This window comes from Nomascus leucogenys, chromosome 13 (genome assembly GCF_006542625.1).
Source record: "Nomascus leucogenys isolate Asia chromosome 13, Asia_NLE_v1, whole genome shotgun sequence".
NCBI lineage: Eukaryota > Metazoa > Chordata > Mammalia > Primates > Hylobatidae > Nomascus > Nomascus leucogenys.
The window spans coordinates 47,132-62,900 of NC_044393.1; the positions used below are offsets into that span (position 1 = coordinate 47,132).

The following is a 15,769-nucleotide window of genomic DNA, read 5'->3' on the forward strand; positions in this document are numbered from 1 at the left end:
ATTTGATGAATGTATCACATAAGGTGGTACAAAATTCCACTTTAATATTACAAGCACGGATGTTATTTTCTTCTGAATGTCCACTGAGAAAAAATATGTGAGTTCCTGCTGATGTCAGAGAGTGGGAGGAGGTGACCTGATTCTGCGGGTAGATCCATCCCCCGTCAGGCCTGCTCTCTGCGCCTCACCCCTCCCGACCCCTGACCCTGCAGGAGCCAGGCAAGAGTTCAGTGCTTGGGTCCAGATCACCTGCTGCTCACAGGCACTTTGCAGTGGCGCTCAGACCCCAGGGAGGATGTCTCACTTTCCATGCTGCTGGCCCTTCCTCGCCGGAGTCTTCCACCAGCACATGTGACATCTGGCCACCGGGACAGGACATCTCCTCGCTTGGAGGAAGATGAAGCCGGGCACAGCCTGGCACCCAAAGGGCTATGGCAGCACAGCAGGGCTGGCCCCACCTCTTGCAACCTTCTCTTCGGCCCCTAGGGGTTTTCTTGGAGTGCCCTCCTGGGGAGTCTCAGGTTCCTTCATCCTTGCGCTGTGGGCCACACATTGGATACCCTGCCGGCCAGCCAGGAGAACTGAAGATGGCCTGCCTCTCCTTCCTGGGTTGGCAGCTGTTCAAGTGGCCACTTGGGGCTCCAGCTCCTTGTCTCCGTGGCAGGAAAGCAGCAGGTAGAGCTCAGGTTCAGTGCGGTGGGCAAGTGGCCATTCACGTGGCCAGAGTGACAGACCCACAGCAGCTCCAGGCCTCGACGGGGATAAGCACAGCATTGGTCTGTGAGTGGCACCAACAGCAGAGGAGACACTCCCCGATGGCGTCTGGGAGTGAGTGTCAGGTGGGGGTGTAACTCCCAAGGGGCCGGCAGGTACCTCACACGCAGGTGGGGCCATCCTGCAGTCCTCACTAAGGCCCGATTCGATGGCTTTTCTCAAGAGTTGTGTCCAAGAGAGGAAAGTACTCACATAGTCAGAGGAGCAGGTGTCCCCTCTGCATGCCCCTTATGGCCCTGTGGACCCCCAGGGTCAGCTGCGGGAATCTGCAGCCACCCCCACCCCTCCCACCACCTGCTTCTGAGTGCCCCATCTGGGCAGAAGGGAACACCGTGTCTGAGGGGCACCCTCTGCCTTGGCAATACACACCAGGTCTCACCTCTCTAACCCTGTGCTGTGGACAGGCATTCTTCACCCTGCACAAAGCCTGTCATGCCCTGGCAGGTGTGTGTGGCTGCAGCTCAACTCCCAACACAAGATGAGCTGAGTGGCCCGAGGCAGCCCTTGACCACATCAGACACATGGGAGGGAAGAGTGAACGCCCTTGGGATTCACTTAAAACACAGAACACACATCATCCGACTGTCGCTGCAGCCAGGTGTGGACAGGGAGGTCATGAAAGGAACCTCGTTTGTCCCAAGGCCACCTTCACCCATGGCTGCCACAAGGCTGATCAGGAGAAGCCAGTGCCTGATGCCGCCTCACACAGGAGGTGGCAGAGAACAAGGAGGCTGGTACACCGGGACACGTGGCGGGGTGAGACCACCATCGTCCCAAGCTCATGCAGTGGTCGGAGGGAGGAGAGGAAGTGGCCTCCCACGGAGGGGAGAGAGGAGTTTCTGAAGGAGCCTGGAGGCCTTGGCTGCCTGCCCAAACCCTGCTGATGCTGATGAGAGGTTCACTTTCAACAGGGGAGGCTTTTGGTCGTTATTTCTAAAGAAGTTTGGCAATTAAGGTTCTTCACAGGCTCTTAGTCTTCAAAAAGCACTAACTCTCCCAGACGGCCATGTCTCCAGGCCCGAACCGTGCCAAGCTCCTTTCATCCGCCCGAGCTTCCACTTCACAGGACAGAAAGGACATGGTGACATTTGGGGCCACTGAGTGCATGCAGCCACATTTCTCGCTCTTAAATTACTCAGGCCCAAATGGGAAAAACCATGGAAACTAATCATAGAAAAGAAAGCAGAATTGGAAAAGGAAAAAGGAACGCAAGAAAGATGGCAAGAGAAGACGGAAAGAGGGAGAGAGGGCAGTCCCAGAAGCTGCAGTACTGAGTGTTTCCTGGGTTTCTAGGACTGGACAAAGTGGGGGCAGAATGAACGAATAAGTCAATGTGTGAAGCTGCTGCGGGATCTAAGCCTCAGAAAATGCTTATGTTGAAGCTGTTAACTTCCAGGAAGGAAACTGAGACGGTGCACCCCACCCTGTGGGCACTGAAGGGCCTGAGGGCACACTCCTCCTGGCTGCTGGGGCCAGACCAGCCTCCAGAGAGGAACAGAGACAAGGCTGCTGGTGGGGGCTCTGGGAGACCTAGAGCTTTCTGTCCAGCTCTGAGCCAGCTAAGGTCCCTAGAAGCCTTCAGCAATTTCATTTCCTCATCTTAGAGGCACCAGTGCCCAGGATCCTGTCTGGCCCCAGAATGGAATGAGCCAGGGTGTGTTGATCTGGATTCAGGGCCCCCAACACAGAGGCCTATGTTGGGGGGAGGGAGGGACACCCCTGGAGAGGGGTGACCTGAGGAGACAGGAATGGGATGCCCTTCCTGCAAGGCCTCAGCTTGACCCCGGTGCCCAGGAGGAGCTCCCCACGGCTCAGGGTCACACAGGCTGTGGAGTCACAGCGCAACTGGAGGCACGAAAACCAAAGGCAGCAACAGTCCCTGAGTCCGCCCCAGGAGGACACCGACCCCTGGAAACCTCTGGGTGCTTGCGCCTGGTTGTGCAGGACTGTCAAGCAGGCTATAGCTGGTGCCTGCAGGGCCTGCCCTGCCCATGCGTTAGGTAGGGGCGGGAGGTACAGAAGCAGAAACGGGTGAGCCCAGCAAAGAGAAAGCGTGAGCATGGAGGGGGAGGGCATCAGGGCCAAGGCAGAAGCAGCTGGAGCGTGACGAGAGAGGGGAGGGCAAAGAGCTTTCTCTTCATTATCAGCGTTCAGTTCATTTAGCAAGAGCCGCACAGCCTGTGGCCTGCCGAGCCACGGCAGGGCTTACGTTCCCTGGTGGGTTCTGCGCTTTTCCCACATCTCTAGGGCAGTGAGAAAGCAGGCCCAGACAGCCCTGTCGGGGGTCTCCAGGGAGGCTGGAGGGTGGGGGACGGGGCAAGAACAGCGCAGGAGCCTGCAGCAGCCCCTGGCCCCCAGTGGACAGGCAAACAGCAGAGCTCAGAGCAGGGCACAGAGGCAGAGCAGCCCCAGCCAAGCAGAATCGGCCCCTCCACGGCCCTGCCCCTCTGCCCATCTCAGGAGAGCTGGGGCCAGCTGAGGCTTGGCACCTTGGAGAAGGCTGATTTTGGCAGGAGCCTCATGGAAGGAGAGCAAAGCGAGGGTGCCGCCCAAGAGACAGGAGGTCAGGGAGCGCAAACATACTTGAGGTCAGCAGAGTGGGCAGCCATGAGGTTTCTGAGGCTCTTGTCAGCAAGAGGGCAACCAGAGAGGCTGAAAGAGAAGAGACGGGATATTGGGGTAAGCCAAAGAGGGGGAGCAGAGGAGGAGGAGAGGAGGGATACCCACCACGAAGCACCCAGGCCAGGCCAGACAGACCCCAGCAGGAGACAAACCTGCGATGGGAGGCATAGTTCCCAGTGATGTGGCCGCTGCCGTCACAGCCAGGGGTGGGACAGCTGGACAAAGGAAAAAGAGTGTCAGACCGGAGAGTGGTGTGTACCTGCCCCCCAGGCTGAGCCTGCTCTGCGAGGGAGACTGGTGCCCACTCCTGGCTCACCCACGAGCCAAGCGGTTGCCCCTCCTCCCCTCAGTCCTTGGAGGACAGCCGGTGCCTCTCAGGCTGGAAGTTTCTCCCACACAACTTAACTCAAGAAGAAAAAGTAACCAAATTAAAGTTGAGCTTAAAGTTAGGTGCCTCTGACGCACATGTGCTGTGTGTGCACGCGTATGTGCCCATGAATATTTAGGCAGGGAATTCCTTCCCTTTTCCAGGCCCTGAAGCAAGGCCTTCCCTGGATCCAGCCACTCCCAGGAGGGCAAGCTGCAAGTGTGAGGGTACAAGAGGGGTTCAGGGTGGGGAGAAGAGGGACCCCAGGAATGTACTCTGAGCACATGTGAGAGCTGTATCACCTGTGGAGCAGGTGCCAGGCACAGCCTCTCACAGTCCCCTAGGACAGGTGGCTGGCAATGAGGGTTGGCCAGAAGGTCACTGACATCTGACTCATATCCATCAGCAACTCTGTCTGTTCCAACTCCGTGCGGACTAGCTCAGACACGCAGCCTCTGGGCCAGCCAGGATGACAGAGTTGAGGGTGGTGAGTCCTAAGGCAGTACATTCCAGGCCTTGGCCATGGAGCCCAAGGCAGAACGTGCCAGCTGCGGCCTCAGGGAGAGGGCCGGGCCTCTGGCTGCCCCAGGGCTTCCTGCAGAGCTCTCTGGGAGCTCTCCTCCACTCTCCCCCTGCCCTGCTCTGTCCTGCTTGGTGAGCTTGGCCAAGGGATTTCTTTGTTCTTAATCACTTTTAGAAGATTGCAGTAAAGCCCAGCACAACGCAAAGGTGTTGGGAAACCTCTGAATACTCTGGCTCCTGTCGCAGGCTGCCTGGCTCGAGGTGGTCAGGACAGGTCGGGGGAAGCCTGAGCAGACCCGGTCGTCATGGGTTGGGACCAGGGCCTATTCCTCCCCAGGCCACAGAGGGTCTCCTAGGAGCTGTGCCAGCCGAACAGGGACTTACGTGAGCAGCTCCTTCTTTATGTCCTTGGAGAGAAACTTCAGCTTAAAGTTGGTCAGGGTGACTTCCCCCGGATACTTCCGCTCCTCAAAATTCTCTTCCGACACTTCCTGGTCATCTGCTTCAGAAGAAGCAAAAGAATGGGCTGCTGGCTCTGACTGCAAAAAACCAGCAGGGAGATGTTTTAACCGGCTGGCGGGGAGGCCTGGGCGCCCAACCCAGTGGGCGAGGGAGAGGGACCCTTCGGGACAGTGTCCACAGAAGCATCTCCCGGAGTCTCCTATCTTCTTTTTTTTTTTTTTTTTTTTTTGAGACAGAGTCTCGCTCTGTCGCCCAGGCCCAGGCTGGAGTGCAGTGGTGCGATCTCGGCTCACTGCAAGCTCCGCCTCCCGGGTTCACGCCATTCTCCTGCCTCAGCCTCTCCGAGTAGCTGGGACTACAGGCGCCCGCCACCACGCCCGGCTAATTTTTTGTATTTTTTAGTAGAGGCGGGGTTTCATCGGGGTCTCGATCTCCTGACCTCGTGATCCGCCCACCTCGGCCTCCCAAAGTGCTGGGATTACAAGCGTGAGCCACCGCGCCCGGCCCGAGTCTCCTATCTTCTGGATAAGGGAAGAAGACTTAACTCCCCCCAGCAAAACACAGAAGACGACACCCCTGAGGGGCTGGATCCCTCCCCTGCTTCAGCCAGAGCTCCTGAGTTGCCCTAGAAATGAGGAGGCCTGGTGCTGCCCAGTGTGGCAGGCTCCTGACACCCTCCCTGGCCTCAGGTGTGTGGGTCCCCTCTGCCACGTCACTCCGCAGGGTAAACATCAGGATACAGTTCCCTTCAGAGCCAGGGATGGCACTCAATAGACAGTAGGCACTAAATAAGTGTTACTGAAATGCCATGGAGATGGCACAACGAGGGTAATAACACACAAATTACGATAACTGCAGTAACCTTGAAACCACCTGGCCCGACACTCCCACCAGTGTGATGCCTTGACCACAGCAGGTACTTGATAAAGGCTTCAAACTGAAGGCTGGCTATGGAGGCTCAGTGCTGTGGACACAGGTAAGCAGGGTACAGTCCCTCCCACGGAGGGGCCAGGGGTCCAGGAAGGGTCAGAAGGCCAACATTCTGCAGGATGCTGTAAACCAGAGCTCCAATTCCAGTCCTGACAGGCACTCGCATGTGTCCCAGGCAAGTGGCTCAGGCTCTTGGGGCCCAGGTGCCACTCTTTCCAACGTGAGATAACAGCAGCCCCTCAAAGGTTTTTGGGGGTCAAATGAGGAAATGCCCGTGAAGCCCACGGCCCAGCATAATCACAGTCTTCGGGTAATTGGACCTTGTTGTGGGGTCCCAGGCTGCTCCTCTATAAAATGGGGTGACCTGAGGGTGGTGTGAGGGCCAGTGAGGAAATCTGGCTCCCACTGAGGCCGGATTATGGAGGGGGCCCCATCCAGCCCCCACCCTTCATAGGGGCCTACCCTACCCCCCTCATTCCTCCTTGAGGGTCTGGCCCTGCTCCTTCCACAGGGACCCCTTCCACCTCCTGAGGGGCTTTAGGGGAGGGGAAGGAGAGGGAGAGGGGCCTGCTAGTCTCACACATGCCGCTGGTGCCACCTGGACCCTGGGCTGCCCTCACAACTGGACTTTGCTCTTCAGGACACACATCTCCTTGGGAAAAAGCCCAGAATTAGCTGGACTCTGAGGGTTCTTCTTTCACACGTTTTAAGGGACAACTAAAAAGGGAAGGATCCCCTGCTTCCCAGACCACAGTTCCAACACCCACGCCAGGTTGGTCCTGGTCTCAGGGACCTAGCACTGCCCACCATGGGCGATCCTAGGCCCAGGTCCTAAGCTCTCACACTGGCTCTGCCCCTATCTGGACAGCAGGTCAGCTCTGCAGGGTGGTGGAAGGCTCAAAACCCAAGAAACCTGAGCTTTTCCCCAATCAACTCCTGGGATCTGAAAGGTGCCTTTCTCCTCCCCATGCCTCCACAGTGCCCACGTTGGTACTGGCCGCCACGCTCCACAGGGTGACAAGGCCACCTCCTTCTTGACAGACAAGGGCACAGCATGCCCCTGCTGCTGAAAATCCCACCCTGAGTCCCAGCCGCTGAGAAGACGAAGGGCTCTTCGGAAAACGGACGGCTCCCCGAGGCCCTTCCAGAAGCCTGTGAGGAGGAATTTCCTTGAAAAGCCAGGATCACAACAGCCTCAAGCAGGGCGAGCCGGCTGCAGCCGCCCAACCGCTTGCCCAGGCGCCTGCACCCACCTCCTCAGGTTCCTCCTCTCTCGGGCGGCTTGGCTTGGTGTAGTCCAGGGGCTGGTCCCACTCGTCCGGGCGGGAGGCCTGGCTGGACTGGGGGGAGGTCATGGAGCTGCTGGGGGCGCTGGTGCCGCTCTGGCGCTGGGAGGCGTCCGGAGACTTCACACCGGGGCTGCTGCTGCAGCTGCTGCTGCTGGGGAAAGCATTTTCTCGTTTGCGGTGTTTGTGCATGCTCAAGTCCAGGGTTCCATTCTCATCTACCTCAATATCCACAGACTGCAATTGCAAAGGTGAGATCTGTTAGCGATTCCAGCCCCTTCCCGTGTGTGCCTTCTGGTCCATTTGAATCACACGTACAGGGTCCAGAACACTGGTTCCCATAGAAGGAAGCAGAACAACAGGGAAAGACAGGCGGTGAGAGGAAAACATCCACTGCCATTTCCTGATTTCCCATGAAGGGGGCCTTACAATTCCTCTTGCCTCCCAACAGCACAAAAACCAGTCCCTCAGGACATGTCATAAACTCGGGTAAGACTAGGTCCTCTGAGCGAGGAGAGTGTGTCAGCAACCACAAGACTCTGCGGGAAACACGTGTGAACAGGGCACGTGCACCGCCCTGGAGTCAGAAGGAAACACGTGGGAGTGTGTGTGCACCACCCTCAGGCTCAGAGGGAGACATGTGGGCGCATGGTGCGTGCACAACCTCACACTCAGAGGGAAACACGTGGGAACTTGTGTTCACAGCCCTTGGTCCCCCTCCGCTCAGCACACCAGGTTCTCTTGGTGGACCCATCCAAGCTCTGCGGTCCTTGGGGCCACGGCCAGGAGGGAGAAAAAGTTAAGAATGAGAATTGCCAGCTAGGCACGAGCCATTCCTAGGGACATTTTGTGCAGAGAGCAGGTGGGCCTGACTGCAGATTCCACCAACTCACCTCTCCCAAGGAAGGCTCTGTGGCAAATGCACTAACCTTGCTGGGGAGGTCCTGTGGCTTCGTGCTGAGGTTCTCGGGCATCTCCCAGCAGCGCGTGGAGAGGTTCAGGATGGCAGTGGCAGCCATGTGTGCAGCCTCGGCGTCGTGCGAGTAGTCAAAGCCTGCAGAGGAGGGTGAAGTGATCCCCACATAACTACTGGAGGGGCTGTGCCTGGGGGAAGAGGCCTTTGGGAAAGGTTTGGCTGCAAAAAGGGAACAACACGAGGCTGATACACAACTTGAAAAGAGGCAGCAACTCGGACAAGTCAGTGGGGAGGGGGCACTTTGGGAGGGATGGGAGGGCCCAGGGCACAGCTAGGTCGAAGTGGGCCAGGGGCCTGGCCACCCATCCCAGTCCCAAGTCCTCACACACCTCGCTCCCAGCCACCCCCCTGTAGGGGACTGAGGAGACAATCTCGTTTCTGGCTCAGTGAAAATTTGGGCAAAAGGAGTAAAAGCCTCCAAGACATTCCAGCAGCCCTGATATTTCAAACAAAAATAACTTGTCTATCAGAAACTCAAGCATTCTGTGAACAGGATGAGTGTTTGCCATATCGCCCAAATAGGAAAATTTTGTCACATCATCTCAAAAGGGTGTACCCATATTTAGGCTGACTTGGTGTCCCCAGTAACCGTCACTGCCTTAAAAAAGTAACATTATTGCTCAAATGAACATGACAAATGAAGGCACGGAATGTTATCTTTTCTAGTAATTGTACTGTAGCTGCAAAATCACTCTCACGCACGATGTTCTCAGCAATCACGATGTCACCAGTATATCCAGAAAGGTCTAGATATATTGGAAAGCTTATCGTGCGGTCCCCCTCTCCACGGGCACCATTGCATTCCCTCATCCAAGTAGGCATGTGTGCCTGGAGGCAGGAAGTCCTCCACCCTAATGAGCAGGTTCTGTCAAAGTTAGGAAGAGAGGCTCACGCCCCACTGGCAGCCACATCAATCAGTACTTTTATTATTCTCATGTAGGAAACTCGTCACGTCATGTTTGGGGCTGACAACATCTGCCACGAGACGCCACTCCCAATCTCATGTGTACACTGAATGCTTTTCCATTTCGCATGCATTTCCAGGGCTAATGGGCTTATTCCACAAATTAGGGCAGTAAGTGACAAGACAAGACAGAAAGGATTGTTCTTAAAGATTTGTAGGAATGATTTTCGTCAGTACAATTACCCAGAAAATTTGTTACTAATGTCACAGATAACACATTGTATCCAGTAAGATGGTCCCCACCAGGAGAGCAATGGCTTCCTGCCAGGGCACTGGGCCCAGCCCCACAGTCGTCTGGCCCCACCCAGCCCGCAGTCCGACCCTCCCCAGAGGCAGTGCTGGGAAATGCACTGGGATTAAACAGGTAGCACGAGGACAGTGGGACAGTGGCGTCTCCCAGGGTGAGCCGTGGTGTGCCCATAACGGATCTGGGTTTTGTTTCACAAATAATTAGGAGACACATAAATGTTAATGGTGAACATGAAGGTGGCAGCAGGAGTGAGATGCAGGCCCCAAGAAAGCCACCACAGTGCCCCCGGGACAGCTAAGACCTGCAGCCTGCATCGTGGTCCTCCCATGAGGGCAGAGATTCCCTCCCTAGTAGCTCCTCGAGAGGGTCCCTCCTCCACTGCCCCTTGATCCTGCCCCTCCCGGGAGCAACACAGAAGAGAAACAAGAACAATTCTCCCCAACTTACATTGAAAGGCTTTAGGTGAGGTTTCGCTGGTCTGAATCTTTGGGGCAAGCATGCGTTTGCCAAAAACCTGAGCATCGAAACTTGCGTAGTCAAAGGTGACCTTGGAGAACTTCTCCAGCTCCTTGGCCAAGTTGGCCCTGGGTGTGGCGGGGGCCACGCTGGGACGGTAGCTCCCATATGGAGGGACCTCGAGCTGCTTCACGAAGCACATGGGCCTGGGGTGCAGTACAGGGATGCACAGCCAGTGAGATGGGACCTGGGGATCCCGTGCCACCCTCCCCAACCCCAATCCACAGACCAGGCAGGGGCCTCACAGCATCTGGTGAGGAAGGAGACTCAGGAAGACACTCCCCCTGCATATTCCACCACTAAAGCTGGGCAGAGTTCCACCTCCCAGGGTCAAGGGCTCCCAGAGCAGGCCCGTGAAAAATTGCCTGCAGGGAGGAAGCAATAGGACCCACAGCAGTGGCCTGTCCTGCTGACAGCATCTGCTAGAGAAGGGCCTAAGATTTTCCCCAGAACTTAGGAGAGAAGATTTCAAACAGCTCAGCTACAACTGGAGTGAGTATCGGGCAGGGCCAAAGAGCAGCACAGCCCAGGACAACAGCAAGACACTCCAAGGCAGCATAACCTAGAACTCCCCAGCAAGGAGGAAGTTGAGGAATCTACAGCAGACGCTAGTTGTATCAGGTGCATTTCTGAGGAGTGGCCTCAGGGCCAGGCCTGACCCTTCTTCATTCAGCCGGGGACTCAGCCCTCAGCTGCCCTCTTCTTAAAGCTGTGTTGAGGTGGACCCTCAAGGAACTGTTGGAAGGGTTAACAACAGCCACGAGAAAGCTACTGCAAGCATTCCGTTCGCTGCCACTAATGCTCTTGGAAGACTTCAGGATTTTACATGCACAAAAGACGGCATGAAGAAACTGGCATAGAAGGCACAGAGGCAGGAAGACCGGTGGTAGACGCTGGTGACCACACAGGCACAGAGGGGCTTCTGAACCTGGCAGCTCAGAGAAGAGGACGTCCTGGCAAGCAGCCATGGCTTTCTTTGCTCCTGTCTGGACCAAGCAATGACTTCAGTCTGGAAAGTGTGCAATCAGTGGAATTAAGAAGGAGCTGACAATGACAGCCTCCAAGGTGCCGGGTGCTACGAGAACTTCAGTGTGGACTAAGAACAGAGCCCAGCACAGAGGACCTCCAGGCCAGCCCTGCAACCATGACCAGCTCTGATGGACCTGGAAGAACTGAACACTACCAGGCCAGGACGTGGGTGTGTTCTCCTTCTCCAGGAAGGGTGGGAGCCCCAGGATGGACCCTGACCCCAGTGGCAGATAGAAAAGTTGCAAGAGTGAGGCCAGGCGGGAAAAAACTAACTTTAAACTTAACATTGGGTCAGGTGTGGTGGCTTATGTCTATAATCCAAGCACTTTTGGAGGCCAAGGCAGGTCTCTTGAAGCCAGGAGTAAGAAACCAGCTTGGGCAACATAGTGAGACCCTCTCTACAAAAAAAAAAAAAAAAAAAAAAAAAAAAACGCAAAAAAAATAGCCAGGCATGGTGGCACATCTGCATTCCTAGGTACTCGGGAGGTTGAGAGGGGAGGATAACTTGAGACCAGGAGTTTGAGGTTATAGTGAGCTATGACTGAAACCACTGCACTCCAGCCTGAGCAACAGCGTGACACTCTGTCAGTAAAAATAATAATAGTAATAATAAGCTCAACATTGGTGCCACCGTTGATGGCTCCCTTGGCCAAGGCTTCAGTCAGAATCTGTCCATTTATTGTCCGCGATGCCAACGAAGCTTTGCAAAGCCCCTCCTCACACCCCAAAGTTCGACAGCCAGAAACGTGGGCTAGATGGAATCAAAAGGGCCTCATGGGAGGCCTCCTCCAGCCTGGCCACAATCTCTAGCGTTCAGTGAGTATTCACCATGGGCTGAGGGCGGCAGAGTGTCGCTGGAGCCTCATGAGTGACTTCGTTTGTTGTCCTACTTTTGTAAGTGAACAAACTGAGGTCATAGTCCCAGGGAGTACAGTCTCCAAAGTTGGAGCCTGTTTGACACCCCTGCCTGGCCTCACACGGGGGCCAAATCTGTGGTTTGACATTTTATCAGTGATTTAGATCAAAGAGGGAAAGGATTGAATTAGCAACTGACAGGAAGCTGGAGGGAACAGCAAATAAGATAGAGGAAAAAAGCAGATTCAAACCATTGTGAGAGCCAGCGGGTGGAAAGCAGCCTGCTGGGACCGGCAGGGCTGAAGGTGCCCGTGTGTGGGATGGCAAGCATGCCCACAGAGCAGGAAGGCAAGTCTCTGTCCTCTGCCCGGAGATCCCACATGTGGGAACTGCACCTTCAGAGGAACCCTCTGGAGCAGACCAGGGAAGGGCCTGGGTATGACACAGCCAAGGTGAGCAGCGAAGATCCTCTGGCTGGGACTTTGCCAGTTATGTGCCAGGAAGGGCCTGGGTATGACACAGCCAAGGTGAGCAGCGAAGACCCTTTGGCTGGGACTTTGCCAATTATGTGCCAGGAAGGGCCGGGGTCAGGTGGGCCCCGCAAGGAGGCAGACAGTGGAAGGGGCTATGCAGTCATTCACACTCACCCCAGCCGGGGTCTCCCATACTCTTGTCCGGTGAGACAGATATGGAACAGGGGTCTGAGAGCTGGGGAGGAGGGGCTATGTGTGAGTTCTAGTTCCTCATGGAAGGGGGGAGCAGGGTGTCTGCAGGTGACGACAGGAGCAGTGGAAGTGTCCTCTTCGACAGTGGGTACCATGGTCCAAGGACTCAGCCCCACAGAGGACAGACTTTGAAGCCAGGCAGGATGGGCAGGGTGGCCTTGGGCAACTCCCTGAGCCTCTGGCCTTATTTGTGGCACTTACTTCTTAGAGCCACATGGAAGGAGGGGACACTAATGGGACACATTCTGAAAGATCCTTATTGATGAGAGCCAAATCTACACATGCACACACACATGGACTTGCACGCACATGTAAACATACTCGCACATATGCAAACACAAACAGGCGTGTGAACATGCACACACATGCTCCCACATGTTCACACACACCTACTGCGATCTCAGAACCTCAGGGGCCACAAAGCACTCTGGGGAGCAAAGCCTGCACCCACCCTCTTCCTTGACTTGGGGTCTATCCCTGGGGTCGGGGAGGGACAGGCAGGACGGCCAAGGATTAGTGGCTCATGGTGCTCCTGGACATCCGTGGTCCTTGGCTGGTGCAGTCTGCTCTCTGCAGACAGGACCAGCATCTCCACAAATGAATCCCCAAGGGGCCTCAAGTGGTCACATCAGACGACTCCAAGGAGGCAGAGCACTGAGGCAGAGGCAGCTGTGCAGGAGTTTGTGCTTTCGCTGAGGCACTGGCGAATGTGGCAGACATGAGACTCTGTCCTGTGTGGCTCCAAAACTGCCCCTCAGTTCTGCTCCTGGGGGGCCCGGGGCATGTCACACTCACATGCACCTACACTCACACACGCGCACTCACACACATGCACACACAGCCTGCGGGAGACTGAGAAGCCCCCCTGCAGGCATTTGGGAGGCAGCCTCTTCAGTTCTGCGGCTCATGCCACTCACCTGAGGATCCGATCGGAACTGGAGCTGCTCTTGGTGGGGTCTCCTGTCTGCGGCTGCTGCTTCTCATGGGATTTGGCTAATTTTTCGGCGGCAGCAATGGGACACCCAGACAAACTAGAGGAAGGAAGAGGAGGGGTTTCTGAGCCTTCCCCTCCATGCCTGTCCTGTCCTGGGTGTCTGCGTGTGTGGGTGTCTCACGGCAAGGTCATTCAGATATGAGAACTCCAGGTGTACAAGAAGCCCAGAGCCGGGAATGATCCTGTCATTCTGCAGGACAGGGGTTTTCTCTCTGGCTCTGTTCTTGAGCCTCAAAGTACAAGCTGCTCAGTCAGTTTCTGTTTTGGAACATTCTGTGCCAATGACACACAAAGATGAAATATATACTAGAGGCCTTGAAAGCTCTGGGCAAAGATGCCTCCTCTGCATGGGTCTGGGAGACAGGCTTGCCCCTCACCCCCTCCTCTCCCTTCCCAGCTTCCAGGGCTGGATCCTGCAACCCTCTCTGGCTCTGGTTCTGTTAGCTGCTCTGGGGCAGCCCAGGGCCCCACTTGGACCACAACCTGGGCACTGACCCTGGATGACTCAGGCCCAGGAAAGTACTCAGTCTAAGACATGGAGGCAGCAGCTTCATCTGTCAGAATAAAGTCAACTGTGAGCTCCAGCGCCAGTCCCTCAGCCAGCCTGGAGAGGTGACGTAATGGGGAACTGGCCTCTTTTCAAATGAAGTGACCTCAAAAGCTCTGGCAGTCCTTTCAGCTGAGCATATGCCTGCTGGGGGAAAGGCAAATCCCACCAAGGCCATGGCCACCCATGGCACTTTGGGTAAGGCTGGGGGACTGGTCCCCCCTCGCCACAGAAGACCAGTCAACAGCTACACCTCGAGGGTGGTCGGGAAGCTTCACTTCGCCTCAGAACTCCCACAAAGCATCCCAGAGTACAGTCCTGGCCTGCCGAGGCTACTGTTCATGTCTGCCCTTTCCACTCAGGAGCAAGAGCCAGTGTGCAGAGGTGGGTAGGACACAAAGTATTCACCTGGCTCTCCACATGGTCATTGTACCTCTCTTCACAGAGGGCGCATTGCTCACTCCTCTGCAGGCTGCCCCCTGCTCTCTTGGGAGCCCCAGTCAAGGCAGCAACACCACTGGGTGACTGCACCTTCAGTTGCTGCTCTGCCCACACAAAGGCCCCTCACAGCCCAGGTGTGCCCTGACCTTATACCCACCCCTCAGGGCAGCAGGCTGGGAGAAGGGCTGCACACAGGGAGCCCCAGGCAGCCCGGAGCCCCGTCCCAGGTCACAGGCCCAAGGCCCAGGGAGGGACACACAGGCCCACTCCAGGTGCCCTACCACCCATGGAGCCCGCCACCACGGCCCCCACCCTGGCCCCAACTATGGCCCAGCTCAGTCCAAGTACCTTCTGTGCGTGTTGCGGTTGCTGTTCACGTGACCCTGGCCTGTGCAGCCAGGAGTGGGGCACTTCAGCACGTTCTCATGCATGGCTAAGACTGTAAGAAAACCGGGGGTGGAGGGAGCCAAGGTTGTCAGAGAATCTGGGGAGCACCAGCTGTGTGGGGAGCACAGGCTGTGGAGGGTACAGGAGCCCTGTCCAAAGGCTGCTACTTGGTGGGCGGGTGGGGGACACAGCAACGCAGGGCAGCTCCAGCCCCCAAGAGCCTGCAGACGCAACTCCCCACACTCAGCCTGGTCAGGGCGTGCCCCCCCACCACCACTGTGGTCCCTCCCTCCTGCGGCAGAAACCAGACTCAGCTTTAAAACCTCTCATTCTGTGGTTTGCTCCTTTAAATTTAATTTTCGCAATTACTGCTTCTAGCCTAAACATAAGAACACGTATTTGCTTCCTAATGACACTGGCCTGTCCCCTCCCATCCATCCGTGACTGTGGGCTCTGACCCGGACTGGCGTCTCTAGCTAGACAAATGGGCTGGTTGCAGGGCGCCAGCCTCAAAGGGCTCAAGTTTGGGCTGAGGGAGTTTGTGGGGGAAAGCGGGGAGATGTAAGGATGAGCATCTGGACAAACCAAAGGGGCAGGTTATGGCCCTGGGCAGGCCACACCTCCCCATAGACACCACCCAAACACCACAGAGGCAGCCTGAGCTTCACAGTTAGGGCTGACGCTGCACAGAGCTACTCACTCTCTGGGGGGATCCTATCCTTGTGGGGACAGCCAGAAAGGCTGCGGTGGTGAGGGTACAACCCGGTAACGTGGCCAGTGCCATCACAGCCTGGTGTTGGACACTTGATCTCACGCTTCTCAGCTCTTGAAGGATCTAAAACACACAAGTCACATCAGTTAGAGCCAGGAATGGGGTGGTGAGCAGAGAGGGGGCAGGGGTAGCTCAGGGACCCTCTCTCTGGCTGTCCAGAGAGAAGGGAGGCGAGACTGCCCATGAGCTTGAACAGGGACTGGGGCTGGACAGTCAGGTGACCCTGAAGAAACCAGCCCACACTGGCTACCTGTGCGAAAGCCCTGAGGCTGCCCTGACCATCCCAAATAGCAGTTTGTGCAGCGTTTTAAGGAGAACAACCCAGATGGCAGCTGGAGTCCTCTTTCCTC

At 56.3% G+C, this 15,769-nt stretch overlaps 1 protein-coding gene across 11 annotated transcripts in view; it reads right to left on the minus strand.

Annotated features, from left to right (window-relative positions):
• The window catches only part of MYT1 (myelin transcription factor 1), a 112,669-nt gene that overhangs the window by 13,660 nt on the left and 83,240 nt on the right, over positions 1–15,769 (minus strand). For 7 of the 11 annotated variants that reach the window (XM_030825598.1, XM_030825597.1, XM_030825593.1 and 4 more), the window contains 9 exons: positions 15,348–15,482; positions 14,609–14,699; positions 13,196–13,309; positions 9,601–9,815; positions 7,893–8,098; positions 6,931–7,200; positions 4,670–4,824; positions 3,549–3,611; positions 3,358–3,426 (listed from right to left, as the gene is read on the minus strand). In XM_030825598.1, coding sequence (XP_030681458.1) covers positions 3,358–3,426; positions 3,549–3,611; positions 4,670–4,824; positions 6,931–7,200; positions 7,893–8,098; positions 9,601–9,815; positions 13,196–13,309; positions 14,609–14,699; positions 15,348–15,482 — 1,318 coding nt within the window. The remainder of the gene's footprint in view (positions 1–3,357; positions 3,427–3,548; positions 3,612–4,669; positions 4,825–6,930; positions 7,201–7,892; positions 8,099–9,600; positions 9,816–13,195; positions 13,310–14,608; positions 14,700–15,347; positions 15,483–15,769) is intronic. The other 4 variants (XM_030825600.1, XM_030825596.1, XM_030825595.1 and 1 more) reach the window with 3 other exon arrangements.